General features: G+C 32.3%; 1 protein-coding gene and 1 long non-coding RNA gene across 3 annotated transcripts in view; one reads left to right on the plus strand and one right to left on the minus strand.

The window, feature by feature from the left end:
• Positions 1-1,455, plus strand: part of LOC128176213 (von Willebrand factor A domain-containing protein 7-like) — a 13,935-nt gene extending 12,480 nt beyond the window's left edge. Inside the window, exons 19-20 of one of the 2 annotated variants that reach the window (XR_008242762.1) lie at positions 37-178; positions 277-414. Coding sequence is in view for 1 of the 2 variants with exons in the window: in XM_052842368.1 (XP_052698328.1) it covers positions 37-178; positions 277-540 (406 nt within the window). In the remaining variant the exon portion in view is untranslated. Of the gene's footprint in view, positions 1-36; positions 179-276 lie in introns of both variants that reach the window. The other variant, XM_052842368.1, reaches the window with a different exon arrangement.
• Positions 1,456-4,992: 3,537 nt separating this feature from the next.
• On the minus strand, positions 4,993-27,301 carry LOC128175112 (uncharacterized). Its single transcript, XR_008242635.1, has 3 exons — positions 27,154-27,301; positions 26,593-26,829; positions 4,993-8,521 (listed from the first exon to the last, which is right to left on the minus strand). It is a non-coding gene; the product is annotated as an uncharacterized LOC128175112 (long non-coding RNA).
• Between the last annotated feature and the right edge of the window lie 631 nt (positions 27,302-27,932).

The raw sequence follows: 27,932 nt of genomic DNA on the forward strand, positions 1-27,932 counted from the left end.
ATAGTTCATAATTTCTGTTTGTTAATTCTGTTACAGAGGGGACTGTTGTACTCGGTCGATAGTACTCACTGCAACTGATAATGATGGTTTCATTGCTCAGTGTAGGTTTCAACTTTTTCCTGAAGATTCATCTAATAACATCATCACCGATTCGTCTGAGCCTACTGACAAAAAGGAGGTACACTGTAGTTTCTTCATAAAAAATGACTAATTTGAATTTACATCCTATAGAAAGAAGTATGGATATAAAATCATTTTATAATTGCTTACTTTCAGACTGTGTTGAACCTGACGATTCTTGGAGCAGCTATTGGAGGAGCTTTAGCAGGAATTGTTATTCTTACAACGGGTGTGCTTCTGAAAATTCGTCACTCATCTTTGAAGTCTTCAAAGGTCAAAGATGACACAGATACACAAATTGACATCTCACGAGTTGAAAAGTGGGATCAAAATAAAACGGCTCATTTTCAAGCATTTATGTTGCGAGAACCCATTGTTTGCAGTGCACCTGCAGAGAGCTTTTTTGGCCGCGTTCATTAACAATATATATCAATGAAATCGGGGACCAAAAACATTCAATTAAGTAACGTGTGCGACTTTGAATGAATTTCCTTTCTAAAAATCAATCAAAGCTTATTAAAACTTCATGATTTGATTTGTTGGCTTCTAAAGTATAGCAATTTTCCATTCAAACCAATTATCTGAGAAAATCATAAACTTCTGCCTATTTACACCAGCAGAATCGATCTCCTTTCAAAGTTTGAAATATTCTAAGCAAATGAAAAGAACTTCCGAGTGGAAATACCAAAAAAGGGCGTCATGGGAATGTGTCGAAAATTCGTCCCCGATTAATTGGGTTTATTCAACCCGCATGTTATGCATCGATTATAAATGAAGCAAACGCGAAATCATTTTATGTCGCTTGTTTTTTAACAAGATTTGTAAATCATACATGTATTTTCCTTGAAACTGGCTTAATTGATCAAAACAACTTCTGCACGGTCTATTATTATACACATTCATAGCATAGCCATCGTTCAAAAGTGTACATAAACTTGATATAAAAATTTTAAAATGCATATATTGCTGACTCACACAACACAAATATACATCCAAGACATTAAATGCTTTTATTACATAGATAATAAAGTTATTATTTTAAATCCAGTTTTGTAAATCAATTAAAATGCATTTATGTGGTAAATCTGTTGGCCATATGTGGTTCTTATTGCAAAAAAATGTAGGACATACAAACTTGATTTAAACAAATTGATGTGAGAAATAAAACTGAAAATTGCAACAATCTTGTGGAAAGTTGCCATGAAAAATTTATAAATTATAAAGCAGATGCATCTGCTAAGGTTGGTATATGATTTTTTTTAAATTTCATTGAGAATTTTCTGTATGTCATGACATTTGTTCAAATTTAAAATAAAAGATTCCAAAATTTCAAAATTTGAAATGCTGAATTTAGCAATATTTTTATTAAGTTATGATATGGTTATGCTAAAAAAGCCAATGGTGTAAAAAAAATTTAATTTTTTTTTTCCGTTCTGAAAGGTAATGAATACAATTTGCAAATAAATTCCTTCAAATAAGATAATTATTGCAGAAAATTGAAATTGTCAAAAGAATCATAATGTCCAAAACTAAATGGGGAACAATTTCTATCAAAATATCTCCCTTGCAAGATAAGTAGTAATGAAAATAATATATGTTGTAGGGGACATTTTAATGTTAATGTGTTCAAAAAAGCAAAAAAAAACTATCAACGTTTTCTTTTGATCTCAAAAAGCCTGTCAGGGTCACAGCCTTTTGACAGTGTTTAACTTTAACTGCCTAGTAATCAGAGTTCATCCACTGATTTAAAACCACCCATTTTACAGTCAGAACACAAACTAAAAATAGTATCAAAAATTCTGTCTACTCTTTGACTGTCTCTTTGAAAGAAAAATTGAACTTTAAAAATTATAACATTCCTGTAAACGATCGTGACCAAATAAGTTCGTTGGCATAAAAAGGTCGGGACTTTGAAGTCTGTCCTTCTGTTTGCATAAATTGCTGAATAGCTGTGCGTGTGTTACTATGAGAAAATAAACCGAAATGGGTGCAACTCAGAAAAGGGAATATTTTATGATGAAAAATTACTATCGGTAATAAGTATTTCCTGCATGATCATTAGAAGAATTGTAAACTTATGAAAATCACATCGTAGTGGAAATGTTCAAGTAAGTTGATAGTATTTCATTGCTATTCACATATTAAAAACAGTATATTTAGATTGAACCTTAATAAACATGTATGCATTAATTCTGCATTCTACAATATATTCATCGAAACCTCTGACCTTCCTTGTTTGCAAATCGCCATTACTAAAACCAGAATCAATTCCTATAAATATAATACAAGAGATCTTAAAACGAAAACACATAAACAATACGATTTGTGGGTTTTTCCATTTAAACCAAAAGCTGTCAATTAGTTAACGGAGTTCTTCGCAAATTAATTTTGAGCTGTAAAATCATGGACAGTAAGTAGAAAATTTTATCATTCATGATCAGTTGCAATTACTTCCTGGGGATAAGCAATGTTAGTTGAAAAGTCACTTGATTCTGTCACACGAACACTGGACAAAATGGCGGTATGTTTCAATAAGTACAGCTAGCCAAGGGTTTCTGATCCGCACCGCTCTTCACGAACCCTTGGCATATCATGCTATCAAAAGTCGGGATTTTGTTCGTCACGTGATCTATCTTATTTTTAAATCAGCCAAATAATGAAAGATGTTTACTTTAACGTACCTGGTGCAGTAATGGCAGACTCAATCGACATTGATATTGACATGTTGGAAGAACGTTTAATACCCAGACAGAGTATCGAATAAATAGGAATAATATGAAATGCTACATAAAGATCGAATTCATTCAAAGGGTGTAAGACAAGGGGGAGGTAAATCCTCAATCTACCAGTGCATGTCTCAGTTGATACAAAATCAGGTTTACTTATTATTGCACCATTGAATGATACATGCATTATAAAGGCTCAAATAGAAACACTAGAAAATAAGGGTTTTATATTCGTGTTAGAGACACTTGTGAATAAGCAGTACGATTAAATCGGATATGTTTTGTAATTTTGATTGGTCGAACGGTTTTTGGTAAACCCAAATCAGAATCGAGGAAAATTTTTGATAGCACGATATGCGAATGGTTCGTGAGGAGCAGTGCGGATCAGAAACCCTTGGCTAGCGAAGATGAAAAAAGTTTTGAATAAGATCAATTTCAGTATACTTTAAGTAATTATTTCAAACAGTCGGGCACGTAGTATCAAGGGGAAGGGGGTTGTCCCTTCCCTACAACTTTTCGTCGCAGCAAACTATCTGAAATCTACATTTAAAAAACAAAAAAGTGAACTATTATGGAGAACACCCCCCCCCCATACACACACACACACACTTCTCTTTTAGGATTATTTTAACAAAAAAAATTGATATGAAAATCAGGTAATGAACAGTAAAACTCAATTTATAGGTATATTTCGTCTACCATGGGGGTAAAATTGCTATACAATACCGGTACGCATGTATGGATGTTAGTATAATTACTTTGACACGCATTTTTCATTTAACTAGGACAATACAAATGACAACGAGTGTGTTCGTCTGCGGGACATACTTGTATTCTTTTTTTGCAGTTATTCATAGCTAGGTATTCCTTACGGAATCTTTGGAAACAGTCGGCAAATGATCATTAAATATTCATTTTCATAATTGTAAGTAAAAGAAATTATTATGTAAGTGAACTTGTATAAGCGTTTCGTTTTTATTTTAGGTCACCTTAACTAAAATGATTATTTATCATCGGCAATAAAAATACATGTTTGTGAGCCTTCATCAATGGATTTTGCCATTTGTTTCTATGATGGATAATATATCTTCACAATAGCGCCCATTGGCACGCCAAATGTAACAGGTGGTGAAAAGTAAAGTCTCGACCGGAACTTGAACCAAGGGCCTCTGGTGTACCGTACCAGCGTATAGGTAAAAACAATGCCACAAATTCGTCGCCACCTTAAAATAAGCCAAAGACACCCCCATCACCACGAAAACCGAAAATAAAACCGCCATCTGCCCCTGTGATGGAATGTGCAACGCCGTCAAGCGTACCCAAAAATAGCAAATGAGAAATCTTTCTAAAAAGGCTAAGGTTTTTTTGGTGAACTTGAACTGACAAGTCTAGTTACTGGTACTTTTATCGGTATATAAGGCAATGTGAACATGCATTACAATTTACATGTATTTGGATGCGAACTTTGTTTGAAAATTATTTTTTTACAACCATTTGTCGTTAAGGGAAGTTGTCTTCATTTCTAAAAAAATAAAATTGAACTGGAGAGCTACCACTTCTTATATATATTTACATTTGCAAATATGTTTCCTTAGCCTATATGAACTTTCCTTATATGAACTTGAATAGCGAAAACGTTCAATGCTTGAATGAACTTTTTCATGACGTCAAAATGATCATAGCACGCGCTTATCACTTGTCGCTTGGATTATTGTACAAATAAAATCTCGTTAATCACTTCTGAAGAATTTGCCTTTTTCATACGTAAAAATTTAGGAAATGAACTTAATGGCTACCCAGGTCATACGAGTTATACCTGGATTTGGGCTGTTTACGCTTTATAATCCGCGAGGCGGATTTAATGAAAAGCGTATATTGTTCCAACCCAGGTTATACGAGTATAACTTGTGTTAACATTGAGTTCATTCCTCATGATTTGATTTTCTGTAATCAACTGTACAAAGGACTATATATGATGTGGGCCTGAAATGGCCCCCTAAAATGAACATCATCATTTAATTAACTGCAATTCTTTGTTTTCTTTGTACAGATATATATGTGATGTTTTAACATGATGTTCATTTTGATTCAACTGCCAACAATTTAGAAATACGACATCGTAAAGACGTAAAGACAACCTTTTCCCGCCATTTTTGCATTTTTAGCATAAAACAGCTTGTTTTCTATCAGTTTTTCTTTCAAAAAACATAGAGCGCATGATTGAACAAACAAACTATTTTAATCAGAGATGCATCTAACCAAGGCTAATAAGTGACAAAAACGTTTTCCTTGTTCAAGCATGCGCTGTATATTTCCCATTCATAAAAAGATAAGAAAAATGGCAAGTTTTGAATGGTTTTGATTAAATTGTTGAAATAGCGTCACTTCTGACGTCATATACTGCCAATGAGTGCAAAGAAATCAAATAAATAGGCAAAACATATCATTTACATCAACTCTTCTAAAATATAATATAACATTTTATTGTACCAGAAACATTTTTAAAAATGGCGAAATATGGGGGCCAAATTTAACTCATATCATATATAGTTCTTTCATGCATTTTAGTTTTAAAAATGATATTTATCAGTTTAAAATTAATACGTAACATCAAGTGGATTAGTACGTTTTTGACGTTGGTGCAATGAGACGCGTCTTGTAACGTGCAAACCAGGTTATAAAAATTTAACTTAATTGTTATATTCAATCAAATGCCGCGTGCCAATCAGAATTAAATTATTAATAATAAACAGCACTATTAAAAAGTTCACCAGGATATGAACCTCGGGCTTCACAGGATTTAATCACGTGACCAACCAAGTTCATATCCGGGTAATCTTTTTAACTTGCTGTTTATTTCTAAATAAAACTCACTGGTTTAAAAGAGCTTTCACAAATTTATAAATCGTTTTGCGGTTTATAAAGCGTAAATTAGTCAAACCCGAAAGTAATTAATATTTCCTTGGTAGTGTGACCGCGTAGATTTCCACGGTGCTGGGGAATTAATCTGGAGCTGTACCCGTCGTGTGCAGTACGAACGGGTTGAGGAATGTTGGCGTAGAGGGTTCAATGAGGATTGAAGCGCCCTGTGAGCCATAATGTAAAAACAAAGGGTAGGTAAGCCGTATTCGAGAAGGTCCATCAAAATACAACTCCAGAGAAATAAAAGCAAATTGATGCAGTATTCCGAATTTATTCGACAAGTCTCAATGATGGTCAAATTATAATACATTAACAATTAAACAGACATGTGTCTAACGAGACGGATATGGCCGGTATTGGTCTCCAAACTCAGACTCTGGGTGAGTCGGACGACTGGCCGATGCTGGCCGCCGTATTCCAGATTGAATATTGACAATTAAACTATATAAAGGAATCGAAACAACGAGTAACATTGGCAGGTGAAGACTTTGAGTAAGCTGAGTAAAAGTTTCATTGATTTCGAATAATTAAATAAACTCAATGTGTCTTTGATGACCTTGACATGAAAATATGTATGAGAGTAGAGAAGAATTTTTAAGATCTCAATAAATACATTTTAACGATGTGGCCATATTGGCCCCGCCCTCTAGCCTGCACTTTCTGACTCAATGGACCATGAATTTCACTATTTAGGTAACTCTTAAAAAAACTGAAAAATCCTTGGTCTCTCTCCCTGCCAGATTTTTTTTTATTGAAACAAATACAATGTATTTTTTTTTTTTTTACAATTTTTTCTCATGCTTCTGATACAATTATATAATGATAAGATAAACTGCTTTCACAGAATGGTACGCCTCTCACGTGATACGGAGCATTTTTTTCGTATGAAATGGTATGCACCTCCGATGTTACGGTATAACTGTGAAATTCATAAAACAGAGCATATAGCAAAAAGGCTGATTTGTTACTGAAGGTGAAGACCAGTTTAATTTTCCAATTACAATATAGGGTGTAATTTATTAATCTCAAAATGGTTCAATAACAGTCGTAGTAAAACACTGAAACACGAACAAATATATAACCAATTTACTGGACACGGTGGTATGAGACATTATTTAGCTCTTCGGAAGAATCAATTAGTTTCTCTTTTTACAACAAATACATTGTACTGACCTACATCTGCCTAATATGAATCTGTGTAACCATTAAGTAGCAAGAGACGGTATTTTTGTGAAATTGAGATTTGCTGTACATGTACTTGTAGTCTAATGAGTGTTGTTAAAATCTAAAATTCATAAAATGATTTTTAATGATTATCATTAGTTAAAGGTTTGTCTCATGGTGAAATTGGTATGCTGTATATAGACTTCTAATTTTGAGTACATTAGAGTAAGAAGAACAAATGCGAATCGTGCGGCTATGTCTGTGTCTATGTCTGTGACAATGAAATTGCAAGTAACACACTGGAGATAAAATAACGGAATGTCAACCCTTTGTAGGGAATTAGCGGGGAAGGGGGAGGGAGTCTAAAGAGCTTAAACATCATGAAAAATTGGCGAAATATGAATCGGTCGAAATCTCAAAATAAAAAGTTTGAAGAAAATTTTCACGTTCTGACTATTAATTTTTCTCCTAAACTGGTAATTGGCCTTATAAGAAGTGAATTAAAAGCATTTGTGCTGAATGGGAATCGAAATCGAGGAAATTCCCTGGCTATAGTGAATTGTATTTTTAAAAAACTGTTCCGTGACCATGGGCAAACTGAAGAACATCGTTGGGTTTCAGACGATGACTGAAGAATCACAAAATGAACACCACTTGTTTTATAGTAATAACATCATAGCCCTTGAAGGTTTCCATGACAAAGATATTATCGTTGATTTTTGATCTCTAAAACCTTTAATGAAATTACACGAAGTTGTGTCCAAAATCCAAACGAACTTTCTGTTTACTATCAACAATTGTTGATGTAATTGTGTCTCAATACTAGTACTGCTTGGTAGATCCGTTCAAGAGAGTCTGAATCTTTGGATTTAGAAGGAAGTCTAATGTTTGTTTCAAAAGAAAGAAAAGTGTATAACCTTAAGGCATTAAAAAAAAACAAAGAAAGAGCATTTAAAAAATAAGAGATATTTTAAGAGGCAATGTATTGCCAGTGGTTAGTTTCTTTGCTGTAGAGTTAGGTCCGTTCTTTTGTTGTTACATGGAAATGTCAAAAACTTAATATCCACTTCCTTAATCACACCATAACTACATGCATGACATCTCAAAAATATATTTAAAGAAATTAAAATAAAGTTAGTTTGATGGTTTCTAGAACTTATATAGCAGTTAAAAGAATTTCAAATGAACTAAAATTATGATATCTACATATTTGAAATTCTCATTTAGTATGGGATATTGTAATGAGTAAATAACAAAATTTTCAGAAGGAAGATGGGCCACTAAGGAAGGTATAAATCTTATCAAGTACATTGTACATGTATATAACAAGAGAGAGAGAGAGAGAGAGAGAGAGAGAGAGAGAGAGAGAGAGAGAGAGATTATGTTTTCCAATAAAATTTGAACAATAAAATTTCTAACTACATGTATATATATATCTGTAAAATGTTTTTGTTCGGTGTCCGTTCTATATCAATTAACGGTGGTGTTGAATTTTGCTAAGCTTTCCTTTAGACTCTTGACTTCACTGCTGAGATTGGATACTATTTGTAATACATTTGAAAGTTGTCCCTCCAACAGTTTGACATCACCTGAAACATGATATTATTTGTAAGCAATATCATTATATTACTTTTATTATTATTTATATTATTACAAAACTTTAATCACGATAGATCGATCGATTCATTTAATGTGTAATGGTTGAATTAATACCTTGTTTAATGTTCATGAAAGTATTTAAGTTCATATCATAATATCAAGATCCGTTTTGCAATTATTGATTATGAGCACTAGTGTCAACTGTCAATTTAGAAATGCAACAAAGTCGAGAATCATATTGACATCTATATGTGACATAAAATTATCAAATGTGGTTTACCAAAATCATATATCAGTTGATTGCATCTGTACGGAAATCGGTTGATGTCAGCTCAAAGGAAATTTACTTTTTCGGATTTCAACACAATAAAATTTGCGTTTAAACTCAACTTTTTGCTTTTAATCGCAATGTTATTTGAGTGATAACTCAACCTGTTGCGTATAATAGCTATGTTCTTTGCGTTGCAAAGCAAATGATATCGTTTTAACACATTATATTTTGCGTTTTAAAATGCTGTATTCTCAAAAACCCTTTTTAAATAAAATTATTAATAGACCCTTTAAAAAAAATATCGATCGTGTTAAAAGTCCAAGTACTTTGCATTTTAAAGCTGCATAAGTTTAGTCATTTTGGGATGAAAAATTAAAACAAAATTTGATTTGTTTAAACACATACAAAGAATTGGAAAATGTAAATATCACTATACAATGTTCACCTGTGATATAATACTGTTTAATACATTGTAGAGCAATTATTACATTATCAGACCTGTCGAAAGTTTAAACAATTTTATTCCTGTGTACAAACGCGTATTAGTGTAAAGATATGTGTAAAATTCTTTAATATGTAAATGTTATGAACTTACAAATAATGCATTTGCATGAATGAAGATGAATGGTATGTACACGCTTACCGAAATGAATGTCTTGTGACATGTGCACCAGAACAACATTTTGATAAACTTAATAGAGTTACGAGGGAAACAACATCGGTTTGTATAATAAAGAGGAATGTCAATTTGCATCTTTAAAAAGGCTTTTTTCATAAACGCATTAAGGTACCTTTTTAGGCCTTTCACAGGTAAATAGATTTCGACATTATAATTGACCATTTTAAGAAGAAAAAAATTAAAGTGTTTGAAATGTTGGACGAAGCTAAAAGTGTACCCCTACCATAAAATAATGTTGTATATTTCCAATCTGACAATTCTTTCTTTGATTAAAAAAAAATTATTGAGGTTACATAGACCAAATATAAAATACTTACAAAATTAAAACTGAAATTCCCAAATATATCGTGTACTTCTCTCGATTTACTGGGTTCGTATATAATATCAGTCTTTTAGAGTTAATTATTACGTTTAATCGCAAATATATTTGCATTTAAACACACGCAGTCATCTTTGCACTAAGACGCAATATACTTTGAGTTTAAATGCATTTATTCTCTTTACACTGGCATTGACACGATTCCGTAGACAGTTTATGTTATTTCATTATAGTTACAAAGGAGAATTTCCAAAATTTGTCCTATGTCATTTAAGGAAGGAGTCTTTTCGTTATCAGACATACTAGGGTACTTCTTAAATTGAGAAACAGACCAAAATATAGTATCAGTTTAATCAAATTTGCATTAATTTTCGCAGCAAAGTAAGGTAAAGTTCACCATATATTTCATCTACTTAAAGAATGATTAAAGAAAATTATTCATGTTGCACTGACATCTACTTCAGATATAAAGTTTCTATTCTTGAATGATTAATAACCACCATAACTAATAAATCAACTAAAATTGATACTGCTTAGCCCACATTTCCTCTAAATTTTAAAAATCTATGAATATTTTTATTATTTTTCAACGTTTCCAATATTGAAATATTTGTATTTTAAACATATAATGAAAACTTTCAATAAAGATATTGATTGACAGAAAAGCTAATATAATGACCGTTTAGTAAGACAGAGAACTGGTTTTAGTTTATTTTAACACAAAACTGTTTATAGAATGAATGCTTGAAAAGCTAATTAAAACGTAATTTTAAGAAAATCATATTTGAAAAAAACAGTTTGAACCCAAGTATCTTATTATTAGTTCACATTAGCTGAATAATCAAGCATTAATGTTATCATTTTAAAATTGCTTAAGGGGGGTGTGCGGCCATTTTGTACATTTAAGGATAAGAATGTAAAGATTTCTTGAAGTGGCTTGTTTATATTGTTATATCTTTTGGCATCATTTTTGGCCGGTTTCGGGCAAAAACAAGCCAGTTCAAGAAATGTTTACATTCTTATCCTTAAATGTACAAGATGGCCGCACATCCCCCTTAAGGTTCTCTGCTCCTCAGTCTCACAGTATTTTTTTTATCATAGAATTGTTATTTTTCTTTAAAACTATATCATTGAAATGAAATAAGATTTTTTTAGATGGTATCAAATCATTTTAACAAAGATGTCGCAAATTTGCCCACTCTGGATATTATGGAATAAATATATACAAGTTAAGTTAAGAAAATATTGTACCGGTGCATCGGTAGCTCGAACTTCGTTACCTATTCGTGCCTATTCACAGCAGATTTCCGTGGATCCACTTAGCCAATCATTTCGTCAGAATAAACATCATAATACTAATCCTTGAAAAATTTGTCTACACAAAAGGCAGATTTTTGGTACGCACGAATAAAAAAAATCCGGATAATTTGGAGTTATAGAACAAGGCGAAGGATCGGTCGGAGATCGTTAACAAGCTTTTGGTTCGCCAAAAATAAAGTCCTTCATAGATTCTAAACTTTGATTCCTTTTCCTATAGCAAATTATAAGAAAGAGAGAAAATTTGGTTTTTCTTTCATATTTACATCTAAATAAATGAATATTTAATCAATTTTACTTTTGAAATTTTGACAAATCAAAAACCAGACCTTTCTTAAAAAGCTGGTTGGTAGACACATCACCCATCTGATTACCTTTATATTTTTGAAATTCTGGCTTTCGGTATTACTCACTATAGAAAAAATCATTTTTGTTTTTTATTTTTTGTTCCTTATATAGAGCACTTCTTTTACAAACATAAATATAGTCGCAAAAAGGCATCGAACATACAGCGAAATGTTGAATTAAAAAAGTTTCGGTTCATATTGGTTCAAGATATTTAAGGTCTTCCCTTTCCAACGGAAGACCTTTCTATTATTGTGCGGGAAAAAAATTAAGATTATTAGGGTCTTCCGTTTCCGACGGAAGACCCTCTTGTTATTCTATTGTTTCTTTTCCTTATTATTATTTTATTTTTTATTTTTTTTCTGAGTTTTTTCGAACGCTATTTCTCGTGAAGTACTCCACCGATTTGCATGAAATTTACAGGACGTATTGAGCATTAAACGTACTTGATATTAAAAAATTTCTGGCTGATGACGTCACTTCCGGTTTGAGATTTTGAGGATTTAGTAAATTTTTAAGGACCATTTTGTCCACGTAACTTCTCAAAAACTAATTGCGATAGAAATATGAAACTTTCAGGGATAGTAGATGAATGTTTGTAGATGATCCTATTTATTTTATATTTTGAAAAATGCACAAGGCGGCGAAGCTCGCCCGAGCTCGAAAATTGGCACCAATTTTTTTCACGAAATTTTCGCACACTTTCGGCCCTAGCTTTTAATGTGTAAATATTTTGTTAAGACATGTAACGCAAAAGTTGTTTAGATTAACTAGATCTTTCGTTTGATTTCAGAAAAAGGGGCTGGCTCCTCAAATTAGGGGCCAAAAGGGCTCTAAAGTATTTTTGCAATAACTCTTTACTGAAAAATAATTTGTTATCAATTATCGAACCAAAAATGTTCATTATACACCTGTTTATCTAAACAGTACCATGTCTAAGTCATATGTTACGTCATTAGGGGCTTTAAGGGGCCAAAAGTCCGAACTTTTGATCTTAAATATCTAGAAAAGGAGAAATATTTTGATAAGCATTATAGAACAAAAAATGCTTAAAAAATGTTCTTAACAATATGCTCCCTAAAAAAAATTTGTTGGTGGTCCCAGTAAGGATTTTAAGGGTCGGCCCCTAAAACACATTTGTTCAGATATCTTTAGAACGGTCAACAATTTCTGAACACTTGTTGAACAAAATGCGTTTATATTTACAAGACCTTTTATTTGATATCAAGAAAAAGGGGCTGGCCCTTCATATAAGGGGCCAAGAGGGCTGTAAATTCTTTTTATAATAACTCTTAACTGAAAAATAATTTGTTATCAATTATAGAACCAAAAATGTTCATTGTACATCTGTTTATCTATACGGTACCATACATATGTCATATGATACGTAATAAGGGGTTTCAAGGGGCCATATGTCCAAAACTTTGATCATTAATATCTAGAAAAAGAGAAATATTTTGATAAGCAATATAGAACAAAAAATGCTTAAAATAATGTTCTTAACGATATGGTATCTAAAACATTTATGTTGGTGGCCCTGGTAAGGAGTTTAAGGATCGGCCCCTAAAACACAATTGTTCGGATATCTCTAGAACGGTCAACAACTCGTGAATACATGTAGAACAAAATATGTTTATATTTACAAGACCTTTCATTGGATATCAAGAAAAAAGGAGTGACCCCTCAAATAAGGGGCCAAAGGGGCTACGAAGACTTTTCATAATAACCTATTTTTGCGATAATTTGTCATTAATCATAATAACAGAAAATAAGAGCTTATTATTCATAATTCAAAACTGAAATCCGTTCTAAAATCGGACGATGCAATACAGAAATATACGGGTTTAAAAATTGATTTTTCAGGACATTTTGATTCCACATTCTTGGTTAAGAAAATAGTTTTATGTTCAGACTTAAATTAACTCGTACCTAAAATTATTTGATAATTGTTGAATCGTACTTTTACACATTCGGATTTGTATTTGCTAAGTCGTTCTTGAAATCGATAAGCTTTGTTAATTCGTACTTGGAATCATTCGGATTTTGTTAATTCGTACCAAAAATAATTCGATTTTTTTCGTCTTAGTTTCTTATGTTTGTTTAAGAACCCTTCTTTTTACAGGAACTTCTAGCTTTACTTTCGACATTACCGGAAGACCCACTCGTTGCTTTGCAACGAGCTTTGCTCTAGTTCTTATTAGGGTCTTCCGTTTCCAACGGAAGACCCTCTTGTTATTCTATTGTTTCTTTTTATTATTATTAGGGTTTTCCGTTTTCAACGGAAAACCCTTCTGTTATTCTATGGTTTCTTTTTCTTTATTATTATACTTTTTTTTCTTTTTCTGACTTTTTTGGAGCGTTATTTCTCAGAAACTATTCAACAGATTAACCCCAAATTTTTAGGAGTTATAAAGCATCAATGTCGCTACTGATTATTAAAATTTCAAATGATTACGTCACTTCCGGTTTCAGATATGGACGATTTTGTAAATTTTTGAGGGTCATTTTGTCCACGCATCTCCTCTGAAACTAATCATGATAAAAGCTTGAAATTTTCAGGGATTGTAGATGAATGTCTGTAGATTTCCCTCCATGCTTCCAATTGCGAAAAATGCGCAAGGCCTAGAAGCTCGCCTGAACCTGAAAATTAGCACCAATTTTTTTCACAAAATTTTCGCACATTTTCCATAATATCTTTTGACGTATAAATATTTTGTTAAAACATGTAATGCAAAAGCTGTTTCAATTTGCACGGGCTATTATTTGATATCAAGAAAAAGGGGCTGGCCCCTCAAATTAGGGGCCAAGAGGGCTCTAAAGTCTTTTTGCAATAACCTTTTAGTGAACAATAATTTGTTATCAAGTATAGAAGCAAAAATGTTCATTGTACAGCTGTTTATCTATACAGTACCATACTTAAGTCATATATTAAGTAATTAGGGGTTTCAAGGGGCCAGAAGTTCAAAACTTTGATCATTAATATCTGAGAAAGGAGAAATATTTTGAAAAGCAATGTAGAACAAAAGTTGTTCAAAATAATGTTTTGTACAATATGCTTCCTTAAATGTTTTTGTTTATGACCCCATTTAGGAGTTAAAGGGCCGGCCCCTAAAACACATTTGTACAGATATCTCAAGAACGGTAAACATTTTGTGAACACTTGCTAAACAAAATATGTTTATATTTACAAGACCTTTCATTTGATGTCAAGAAAAAGGGGCTGGCCCCTCAAATTAGGGGTCAAGAGGGGTCTTAAATCTTCTTACAATAACTGTTTACTGAACAATATTTTGTTATTAATTATAGAAGCAAAAATGTTCATTGTACAGCTGTTCATCTATACATTACCATACTTAAGTCATATATTAAGTAATTAGGGGTTTCAAGGGACCAAAACTCAAAACTCTGATCATTAATAACTGAAAAAGGAGAAATATTTTTAAAAGCAATGTAGAACAAAAGTTCTTCAAAATAATGTTCTTAACAATATGATACCAAAAATTTTGTTGTTTGTGGCCCCGGTAAGGGGTTAAAGGGTCGGCCCCTAAAACGCATTTGTACAGATATCACGAGAACGGTTTACAATTCATGATCACTTGTAGAACAAAATATGTTTATATTAGCGAGACCTTTTATTTGATATCAAGAAAAAGGGGCTGACCCCTCAAATTAGGGGCCAGAAGGGCTACTAAGTCTTTTCATTATAACTCTTTTCTGACCAATAATTTCATATTAATCATAAAGCAGCAAAGAAGCTTTTATTAAGCTTAATTTAAAACCGAAACCCGTTTTAAAATTGGGCGATGCATTACAGAGATATTGGGGTTTAAAAATTGATTTTTCCGGAAATTTTGATTCCGCGGCCTTGGTTTAAAAAATAGCGTAATGTTTAAAGTAAAATTAACTCGTACCAAAAATAATTGTTAAGTCGTACTTGAACACATTCGGATTTTTTTGTTAAGTCGTTCTTGAAATCGGAAAGGTGTTTTTTAAGTCGTACTTAAAATCATTCGTATTTTGTTAAGTCGTACCAGGAATAATTCGATTTTTTTTTATATTTTATATTTTGGTTACTCTTGTTATTGGTTTAAGAGCTCTGCTTCTAACAGGAACCTCCAGCTTTACTTCCGACTTTAACGGAAGACCCACTCGTTGCTTTGCAACGAGCTTTGCTCTAGTTATTATTCTTTTTCTTTTCTTCTGACTACTTTTTTGCCTCATAACTCAAAAGGTTTTTAACCGATTTTGATGAAATTTTCAGAGATTGTTGCAAGTTAGCGTCCCTCAAAAATGTAAAAGTTTTATAGAAAACGTCACCTCCGTTTTGACGTGACGTCATTTTTAAAAATTTCAAAAAGTCATTTTGTCCCGGACTTTTCTCAAAAACGCTTAAAGATAGAGGCTTGAAATTTTCAATGGTTATGATTTGGTCGATTTACCTCTGTAATAAGGCTCGAAATGAAAATCTATCACGTCCGCTCGAAACCGGAAGGGAAACAAATTTTTCGAAAAAATGAATTTTCTGATCAAATCAAAAATGAATATGTGTTTTGTAGAGCTTATGAAGCTGAATCTAACACTGAAAACCGTTTTAAAATCGGACCATGCATTACAGAGCTATCTGGGTTTAAAAATTGATTTTTCCGGAAATTTTGATTCCGCGTCCTTAGTTTAAAAAATAGCAAAATGTTTATGGTAAAGTTAACTCGTACCAAAAATAATTGTTAAGTCGTACTGTAACACATTCGGAATTTTTTTGTTAAGTCGTACTTGAAATCAGAAAAATTTTTGTTAAGTCGTACTTAAAATCATTCGTTTTTTGTTAAGTCGTACCAGGAATAATTCGATTTTTTTTCATTTTTTTCTTTTAGTTACTCTTGTTGTTGGTTTAAGAGCTCTGCTTCTTACAGGAACTTCTAGCTTTACTTTCGACATTAACGGAAGACCCACTCATTGCTTTGCAACGAGCTTTGCTTTAGTTATTAGGGTCTTCCGTTTTCAACGGAAGACCCTCTTGTTATTCTTCGGTTTCTTTTTATTATTATACTTTTTCTTTTTTTTTCTGACTTCTTTTCGGCTTCATAACTCAAAAAGTTTTTGACCGATTTTTATGAAACTTTCAGAGATAATGTGAAATTATAATGGCTCAAAGATGTTAAAGTTTCTATAGCAACGGCACTTCCGTTTTTACGTTACGTCATTTTTAAAAATTTCAAAAAGTCATTTTGTCCGCGGCTTTTTTCAAAAACGATTCAAGATAGAATGTTGAAATTTTTCGAGCTTATATATTGATCGTTTTGCCTCTGTAATAAGGCTGGAAATGAAAATCCGTCACTTCCGGTCGAAACTGGAAGTAAATCAAATTTTTCGAAAATTTGAATTTTTTGATCAAATAAAAAACGTATATGAATTTTGTAGAGCTAAATAAGCTGAATCTAACGCTGAAAATTGTTTTTAAATCGGATGATTCATTACAGAGATATTGGGGTTTAAAATTTGATTTTTCCGGAAATTTTGATTCCACGTTATTGGTTTAAAAAATAGCATAGAGTTAAAAGTTAAATTAACTCGTACCAAAAATAATTGTCAAGTCATACTTGAACACATTCGGATATTTTTTGTTAAGTCGTTCTTGAAATCAGGAAGGTTTTTGTTAAGTCGTACTTAAAATCATTCGGGTTTTGTTAAGTCGTACCAGGAAAAGTTCGATTTTTTTTCATCTTTTTATTTAATTTACTCTTGTTCTTGGTTTAAGAGCTCTGCTTCTTACAGGAACTTCCAGCTTTGCTTCCTACATTAACGGAAGACCCACTCGTTGCTTTGCAACGAGCTTTGCTCTAGTTATTATACTTTTTCTTTTTTTTTCTGACTCCTTCTCGGCTTTATAACTCAAAATGTTTCCAACCGATTTTGATGAAATTTTCAGAGATAATGTGAAACTATTATCCCGCAAAGATCTTAAAGTTTTCTTGACAACGTCACTTCCGTTTTTACGTTACGTCATTTTAAAAATTTTCAAAAAGTCATTTTGTCCGCGGCGTTTCTAAAAAACGCTTAAAGATAGAGGCTTGAAATTTTCAATGGTTATGATTTGGTCGATTTACCTCTGTAATAAGGTTGGAAATGAAAATCTGTCACTTCCGGTCGAAACCAGAAGTGAAACAATTTTTTCGAAAAAAAGAATTTTCTGATCAAATCAAAAATGAATATGTCTTTTGTAGAGCATATTAGGCTGAATGTAACACTGAAAGCCGTTTGAAAATCGGACGATGCATTACAGAGATATTGGGGTTTAAAAATTGATTTTTCCGGAAATTTTGATTCCGCGTCCTTGGTTTAAAAAATAGCGTAATGTTAAAAGTAAAATTAACTCGTACCAAAAATATTTGTTAAGTCGTACTGTAACACATTCGGATTGTTTTGTTAAGTCGTACTTGAAATCGGAAAAGTTTTGATTAAGTCGTACTTAAAATCATTCGTATTTTGTTAAGTCGTACCAGGAATAATTCGATTTTTTTCATCTTTTTCTTTTAGTTACTCTTGTTGTTGGTTTAAGAGCTCTGCCTTTTACAGGAACTTCCAGCTTTACTTCCGACATTGACGGAAGACCCACTCGTTGCTTTGCAACGAGCTTTGCTCTAGTTATTATACTTTTTCTTTTTTTTCTGACTCCTTCTCGGCTTTATAACTCAAACAGTTTCCAACCGATTTTGATGAAATTTACAGAGATAATGTGAAACTATTATCCCTCAAAGATGTTAAAGTTTTCTTGACAACGTCACCTCCGTTTTTACGTTACGTCATTTTTAAAATTTTCAAAAAGTCATTTTGTCCGCGGCGTTTTTCAAAAACGCTTTAAGATAGAGGCTTGAAATTTTCAATGGTTATGATTTGGTCGATTTACCTCTGTAATAAGGCTCGAAATGAAAATCTGTCACTTCTGGTCGAAACCGGAAGTGAAACAAATTTTTCGAAAAAATGAATTTTCTGATCAAATCAAAAACGAGTATCTGTTTTGTAGAGCTTATTAAGCTGAATCTAACACTGAAATCCGTTTTAAAATCGGACGATGCATAACAGAGATATCGGGGTTTATAAAATTGATTTTTCCGGAAATTTTGATTCCGCTTCCTTGGTTTAAAAAATAGCGTAATGTTCAAAGTAAAATTAACTCGTACCAAAAATAATTGTTAAGTCGTACTTGAACACATTCGGATTTTTTTTTGGTAAAGTTGTTCTTGAAATCAAAAAGGTTTTTGTTAATTCGTACTTAAAATCATTCGTATTTTATTAAGTCGTACCAGGAATAATTCGACTTTTTTATCTTTTTATATTAGTTACTCTTGTTATTGGTTTAAAGATCTGCTTCTTACAGGAACTTCTAGCTTTACTTCCGACATTAACGGAAGACCCACTCGTTGCTTTGCAACGAGCTTTGCTCTAGTTTTTCTTTTTTTTTTTTTTGTTTCCTAGACGCAAACTTGGAGGCTTCATATCTTGCTCATTTCTGAACGGTTTTTGCTCAAATTTTCAGGGCTAATGTACTTGACAAAATACTATCTTAAGCAATTCATAAAATGTAGAATTCCCTTTCCGTTAAAGAGTTATTCCCCTTTTAAATTTTTTTAGGGCCTTTTGTTTCCAGACAAAGGCTCCGAGACTATGATAGCTGGGAATGGGAATCTAACGAATTTGAATAACAGAGACATTGTAGTTGTGCACATCTGTTTTTGTTTTAAGATTACGTTTTTTATTTAGGAAAAGGTAGGGGGTCAAAAAACAGGATTCAAAAAAGTGCGAAAATTCAGACATGTTTTCCTTTATATCTTTTAAACGAAAAATATTTTGATAAGACATGTAGAATAAAAGTTGTGCAAAATATCAAGGGCTTTCATTTGACACCAATAAAAAAGGGCTGGCCCCTTGAATTAACGGCCAATGGCCCCTAAAAAAATTTGCTTAATAACTCAAAAACGGTTAGGATTTTGATATGGCTGTCGCTGGAAAAGTTGTTTGTTGGGATCTCATGAAGGTCGTTTCAAAGTTTTTTGGTAAGTGATTTGTGTAGTATGAGTGTAAAAAGCTTTACATGTTAGCATGTACCTGTTTTTATTTGACAAGTTAACGAAAGACTTTGTGCGTACAACTGGCATGAAGTTACCGCAGAAAGTATGCTGGTTTATACAGGAGGCATTAATTCATAAGAATTTTTTTTTTAGAATACATGCTTTTTTAGGAGTTTAAGTCATTGCTGTTAAGTTTTTATAATGCACAATCCTTAAAACGGGTTTTGGAAATCAAATCATTGTTTTTCTTTTCTAGTAAACCACAAAATATGGAATTAAAAAAATCCATGCATTACATTTTCGTTATTAACTCCATGCATTTAAAAATATACCTTGAATCAGAGCTGTGTGTGTGTACCATTACGTAAGCTCACCCTCGTCCGCGGCCGAGAAAATCGGGGCACGATAGTCGCGGCTTGAATACCTAGCGGTCAGCGGTTATCTAATACACAAGAGTTGCGTCTCTCATATATGAGTTTATTTATCCGCAAACTCAAGAATTGTTTTCGTTTTGATTACACATATTTTTTTATGAATTAAACAATTTGGTGTCAATTAAGAAATCGTTCAGTTAATTAATAAAAGCAATGTCATTCTCAATCTAAAGCAATAATAGACATAGATCAATTATGGGTTTTAAGTTTAAAATAAATAACTTCTATTTGATAGAGTAAGGTCATTATACGGCAATCATTTCAAAGCTTCCTGGATTCTGAGCTGTGCGGTTCTGTGCGTTGTACCTTTACGTAATCTATCGTTCACCCACGGCCGAGGAGATCAGCCACGGCTGCACTACTTAGCGGTTATTTAATACACAAGATTGGCACACCGAGACGCACACTTCCATGCATATGAAGGTGTTTGAGTTAATATAGCCGTAAATACAAGAACTGTTTTAATTTTATGTTATAAAAGTTTGTCCATTTTGGATTTATTTAATTAAATTTGAGTGTAAATGAATATTAATGAACGATATTACTCCAAATAGGAAACATCGTCAGACAGAAATTAATGGTTGGTTTGTTTATGTAAAATATTTTATAAACTGTACAAATAATGTTTTAAATCAACAACAACAACAACCCCTAAATATTACACATTTAAATGATGATCATCCATCGCACATGGCTGAGGAGATCCGGCGCGAGTGGACATGTGACCCGCGGTCGGTTCGTGATCTTCTACATGTACCTTATCACGCGCTCATGTTTCAAATTTTGCACGGACACAACTATATTTTGTTATGTTTTCAACTATTATATTGGTTTTATATGAAAAGATAAATTTATTTTACTTGTATAGTTGATTAAGCATTGATGTATACGATAGCGTACAAGGTATAGTTTAAAAATCAAATCAAATTATAATCAAAGTTCCATGTTACATGTTTGCGGTAGGTGCTAGCACGATAAAAGAATGTCCTGAGTTGAGGCATTCGATGATTATTTAGAAGAATATTCACATGAGTTTTAAACAACTTTAGATTAGATTCTATCGGTCATATATTAATCACTTCTGTAGTTTTTCTACATGTTCGTTTCATTGTGGAAGCGAACTCATTGCTGCCTCCCCCCCCCCCCCCCCCCGACAGGAGCTCGCGCTGTATTTTTTTTTTAATTGGCGAAAAGATATCAAGATCTGTCGAAGTCATTTTTGGTGGCTTCTTCTTATGTGTAACATTTTGTTTCACTTTCCCACCCGTTTGTTTATTCGGTCAGTCTGTGTTAATTCAATCGCCACGTGCGACCGAGAATCGTGTGTCGCTTCAGCGCACACAGCTCAGAACATATATAGCCCCGGGTCATCAATTGTTATGTAATTGAGTGACAGTTGAAATGGTGCGTTTACTACATAAAATAATAAATTAAAAAAAATCATCCAGAAAAAAGGTTACCGTAACTCAATAGTCAATACCAAAAATAAAATCCGTATGATTACAAACTTAAATCGGTTTTTCAGTATTCGACGGGATTTGATTTTTCTTTTAACATTAGTATTTTTATTGGTTTCAGAGAATACGATGTAAAAATACAAATAGTAAATAAATCTGATATTATTTACATTGATAATGTTGAAAAATATTTAAAATTAAATTAGTCACATTCGTTAGAAAACAATGTTATACAAACATCCGATCATTTTTTCCTATGTCGTATCATTTGCGTAAATAAATATGGTCTGTACATATTCATAGAGCTCAGAAAAATTCAAATGATTTAACAACAAAGAAAGTTGTAATTACTATTTCTGATTTTTTTTTCAAAGTAATTTAACATGGTATTGAAAAGAACAAGAAATAATAATGATTTAAATTTTTGACTCAATATTCGTATATATTACCTATGAATCGTATGGTTCTTGGTAATAAACAATACAATACAATACCGGCGCTCCTTACACGTATAACGGCGTACAGTGTATAGATTATCATGATCTATTTGAATTAAGTACCATACGTAAAGATTCCCATAATGATTAATTGCATGACTCTGTAGATTGTAGGCAAATCCTTGTGCGTTAATTACTTCTAAGACCTCTTGTTTTCCGTTAACAGTGGTTTAAATAATTAGAATAATTACTTGTAAAAAATATCTAGAATCGGGATTCCAAAGAACTTACTTCCTGCAATTCATAGAAATGATCAGTATATTTTCTTTCTATGTTTACATTTAATTTTGTTCAAATAATTAATAAATTTTCTATCATTTAAATTGTGTGCTTCATCAAATACTGATTCCGATTACCTTGAAGTCATTAATTTTTCCATTGGTTATTGACAAAAAAAAAAGAGACGCTTGACCATCCAATGAAAACAAATATACAGAGTTTGATTGACAGGTTCAGTCAGGTCTCACCCGATGTCTTGTAAGTTAAAGTTGATTAAGGCTTGTTCCAACAGAAATCATGTTTTGCTAACTGTATTTAATATTTTTTTTTATTTATAGCGAATTTTAATATTGTACAGTCATTTTACCGGTAACGAATCAGTATGCGGTTTCGTCGTGCATGCAACTATTACTATCGGAATTCCAAATGTTTTTATTTTTTGTTTAAATCGCGTTTCTTTGTCCTTCTAAATTGTAGTATCAAACTTCCGAAAATATAAAGGATGAATTACGGAGACAGTAATTTCAACACCCTCTCCATTTTCCTAGTTTCGTATTCGTTTCCCAGTATCGAATTAAGCGCCCTTTATCACTTCTGACCGAATATTTTGAGGCGAATTGATTTCAAAAATATACTAGAGGTACATGTTAATGGACTTATAAATGAAGAAGGAAAAACAATTGTGGGAATATGTCATTTAAACAAATAATATGATCGTTATTTTTATCATACCGTTTTCCCGTCAAATTGAAACTGGACTTGAACAGTTTTCATTTGCGTTACTTTATAATATTGAGTTTTCATAAAAACACTTTATAATAGTAATTGATGATAAGTAGTTGCCATTTTCCTTTGTTTTTCCCGTATATCTATCAATATATGCAGCCAAATAATACTTCTGTCGCAATGAACCGAAACTAGGAAAACTACACGTGGTTCAATCTGATACTGGCAAATACTCGTTACCGGTAAAACGACTGTACCAGTACTGAAACATCGTATAAAAACGTTATATATACATGTACTCTGTAACTAGTCGTCTTTTAATACATATACATGTACCTTTCTTTTGCTTGTTAAAAATAAATTCAATTTTGTAAAAAGATAAGTATTTCATTTCTTCTAGATTTTTTTTTCATGAAAATACATACAAAAGAGTTTTGCCAATCACAAACAGTTTAAAGTACATGTAATGTAAAACACGGGCGCCATTTTGAAACAAATTGTCAGAGAGTTCCGAATGAAATCTGATGAACGTTTCACATGGTTCTCGCACGCTTTGCTCGAAACGATTTACACGCTTTGTCCGAAACGCTAAACGGTTTACACGAAACGCTAAACGATTCACACGAAACGCTAAACGGTTAACACGAAAAGTTTCTTGCACGTAAGTCACACGCTTTTTTGGTGTAGTAGTACGTTTCATGGTCTGTAAATTTTGTCAGCATGCAACAATTCTAAATTGCACATTGTCTTAAAAAATTTAGAAATATCTAAATAAAGAAGTTATCTTAGAGGAAAGGTTACATGTTTTGTAAACGGGTTCGGTTAAAAAAAAAACACAATTCCTGACATGACACATGAGTACATACTGTTTATAACAATGCTTGCTACCCTCTGAAAATTTAACTCGCCATTAAATATCTCATTTTTTAAATAATGTTTGTTACGATTACATAAACTGTGTGCGACAAATAGTTTTCCTGAAACATTTTCTTATTTTCTTTTTCAAAACACGTTTTATATGCCGGCTTTCAATCACAACACGTTTTAATAACAAAAGTAGAACTAAAAGTTTAGTAATTATAATCGTTTGACACCATATCACATATATTTTCAACTCGCAGCAACAACGGAAGACCTACTCGTGGCTTTGCCACGAGCTCTGCTCTAGTTATAGCAAAAATGCATAGCAACTATAACTATTTAAAAACCACGGCTGTTCTCGCCAACGACTTGTCACAAAACAGTCGACTTTGAAATCGTTTTAATGCTCAAACGACTCAGGGTATGTATATCACATTGTTTACTAGTGTCAAAACATTGATCAAGGCTTTGAAAAATGAAGTGTACGGTTTTATAAACATATACTACGAAATGCTAAAGGAAGGAGTTTTATCTGGTTTTCGACTTGTCGTAATATCAAAGTATGTTTGATTAAATGTTCATTATATCAAGATGAAAGAAAATTTAAAGATCGTGAATAATTTCTTTCTTTCTTACAATTGACAACTTGGTATAGAAATAGTAATCAAAATAAAGAATCTATCAAGGACTAATTTCGGCGGATTTTCACTCTTTACTAAAGGGTCAATTTTATATATGCACTATAAGTTGGGCCGTTGTTTTACATAGAAAATGCCAATGCTTTGTCATCTGCTGTGAGGTACCAGATACATGAATTTGATTCTTATCAATATCTTTAAATACACACCTTTAAAGAATACATAATAATTATTATGTATTAAAAATAAAAGATATCTACAGAGGTATACTTTTGTAATTTTAATAATTGCGAATTACATAATAATACTGATATTGTACCAGTTAATGATACTGACATTGTACCAGTTAGCGGCTAAAATTTAATGTTTTCTTTTCGTAGTTTCTGTTCTCTTGATATTTTTTAATAAAACTTGACATACTTTAAATGGCGAACTTCTTGTTTATGCACTTGTAATGTTAAATCATTATTTAGAACCCAAAACATCTTGTTTGTGTGCTTTTTAGCAAGCCCCAAAGCCGAGTTTTGACGATTTACTGTACCAGTTATCGGCTTCGGGGTTATAACAAATTAATATCCCTGTACATGTTGATTTGATACTCTGAAAAAATAAAAATTTGAATTATGTTCCTTTTTAGGTCAGACTAAAGGTCGCAGGGGTTATGATACATAAACAAAAGTCATAAAATTATTCGTTTGTTATCATACGGTAATGCACAAAATCATAGACTATTCAATGCATAATATTGTGTAATAAGGTAATCAATTGCGTTATGAATATCTCAGAATTTGTTGAATTCCTTTGGTATTTATATGTTATATGCAATGATATTTCATGTCAAATCAAAGAAGGGATATGATAATGTATCACAAAGGGGTTATATTCTATTATAACTTATTACGTCACTTCCCCCTACTGCTGGAAGTGCAAAGATGTAAATCAGCGGTAAACAACGATTGTTTAAGCTCATGTATAAAACATATTCAAGAAAGTTTTCAAACAAACTTACTTTTCTTTATTCCAAACAGAGGTATGAATTAAAAAATATCGAATAGTCGCGTGCTATAAACCCGAACTATCAGTTTAGCCGATAACTGGTCTTAGCCGATAACTAGTACAGTACCAGTATAATTACTTATATTTTAAATGAATTGAATGTAATCATTATACTTTTAGTCACCCAGATACTAAATTTTGTTGATGAAGCCCAGCGCTCAAATATATAGGAGCAAACACTGTGACCTTGACCCTGCATCACCACTTCGTGTACTATGGTCTTGGTGAAACAGGTGTAACGTTTCACATTGATAGTTGCAGTGGGCAAAACAAGAACTGAGATTAGTTAAGTTTTGTGTCGAATATAAGTTTAGTTTGACTTGCCGTTCAATTTATATGTACTGATGTGTTGTCATTGAAACTTATTACTAAGCGCTCCTTCAAATTCCAGGGTGAGTGGCAAATCACTCAAATGAGAAGATCAGAAACCCTTAACTTTGGAAAAAAAAATTCAGTTTGTAGTTTATAATAATGCATTAAGTGTCCTCTATACATAAAATGATTTTGCATGCTTATGTTTTTTTGCAATACATATTGTATGTGGAGAGTGATGACAGGTCTCCATGAGTGAGTGAAATTCAATGAATTAAGATGATCACACCAATCCAACCAAGCTTTTCTGTCCATTTATATTTCAATAATGTTAAAATCTTATTTTTTCAATTTTGGAAACACAGAAAAATAATCAACATATCTTCAAAATTTAAGAAAATTAGAGGAAATCCGGTTTAATACGTATCAATTTTAATTTCAATATTTTTTTTCGTTTTTGTGATATAAACTGATAGAATAAAGTGTGATAATTTATCATTTCTTTGAAAAATAGAAGAATAGAAACTCATATCTTAAATAGATGTCAGTGCCACATGAATAAATACATCTTTTTATTTTATCATTTAAGTTAATGTAAAAGAACGTAACCTTGACATGACCTTGCTGCAAAATATATACTATCAATTGGTAATACGGTCTGTTTGACTGCTTAAAAATGAAATGTATTCCTCAATATAAGATATATGCTTGATGATAAGAAAACTATTATCTTAAAGTATGGGATGAGTAATACAAAAAATCTGGAATTTTAAAAAACATAATTTAGGCTTTCGAAAAGCTATCGAAATGTGCTTGGTCTACAATCAGAATGTTTTTTGTTAAATACCACGCATGCATACTTACAATATAGCCCAAGGCACTTTTTTTGAAAGTACGACGACCCCATTCGTTCAACTCGTTTCGCTTCTTTATGAATGATAAAACACCTTTTGTTTATATAATACATAGCTCGGCACTGCGGAGAATTCACACAGTCTGTCTTGCACTCATCAAGTGATGTTTTGTATTTGCGTTTAATATCTTCAGAACTCACTGCATATTCACCAATTTCTTGAAGAGTACAGTCCGTGGTCCTAGACACTGACATAATTTAAAAAACAGAAAAGCCCTCGTAGTGGTACATGTGCGGTCTAAAACTCTCATAGATTGGATTCATTAAAAAATTCGTTAGTTATAGTTTTGGTACATGTATTTTGTATACTGTATAAACATGCAGATTGGAAATATTTAATTCTGCTCATATTGTCACAATAGATATGAGAAATAGAAAATAAGATAAAATATAACAAATAACTGCAAACCAGGAAGTTAAGCCATTAGATCATGAATATTTATTTTCTTGCTAAGATACTATTCTGTGCAAATTACAACGTTATTAAAATCTGTCAGAATAACCATACTTACAAGAATTCGTAGTTTGCGCTTGTCCCGAAATAATGATTTCTGAAAATTTCTTGATGAAGTCTTGGTTTTGTATAACACACGATAATACAACAAAACTGATTAAGACAGTTAAATCGCAGGACGACATTTTGTTGTGTAGTGTTTTAAAAACTTGTTGCTTGGTTAAACTTGGAAAAACCTGGGTTTACTAGAGCATGGTGAGATGATAGCACAATGCGTACAACGCGAAAACCTTGCATTTATAACTAAGTACATGTATATAATAAATATATATAACAAGATTTTTTTTTCTACATATTGTTATGTTTAACATTGCACCTCTTTCGAAACTGGATGATTTCATGGTCATATCACATACTGAGCGTTGCGTTGTATAGATATAGTTTTGAGTTTTCATAAAATGAAGCATGTTTTATCTCACCTGAGCCAGGAGCTCAGGTGAACTTTTCTTATCAACATTGGTACGTTGTCTGTCATCGTCGTCGTTGCCGGTGTCGTAAAATATTTACAGTTTCATCTTTAGAACCACTGATTCAGTTTCAACCAAATATAATACAAAGCATTCCTGTGGAAATGGCTCTCTTGAAAGTGTGTTAAAATGAAGAGTCAGGTCCTCTTTAAAGGGGAAATAATTTAGATTTATTAAAATTTAAATCTCAAAACTCAATTTGTCAGATGAGCTATGTGGAAGAATCCTCAGGATATTGTGGATTCAAGTTTGTTAAAATCGTGATATCCAAAGGGTAGGGAGGACACAATGGGATGAAGGGAAGCTCGAA

Source organism: Crassostrea angulata, chromosome 3 (assembly GCF_025612915.1).
Source record: "Crassostrea angulata isolate pt1a10 chromosome 3, ASM2561291v2, whole genome shotgun sequence".
Taxonomy (NCBI): Eukaryota; Metazoa; Mollusca; class Bivalvia; order Ostreida; family Ostreidae; genus Magallana; species Magallana angulata.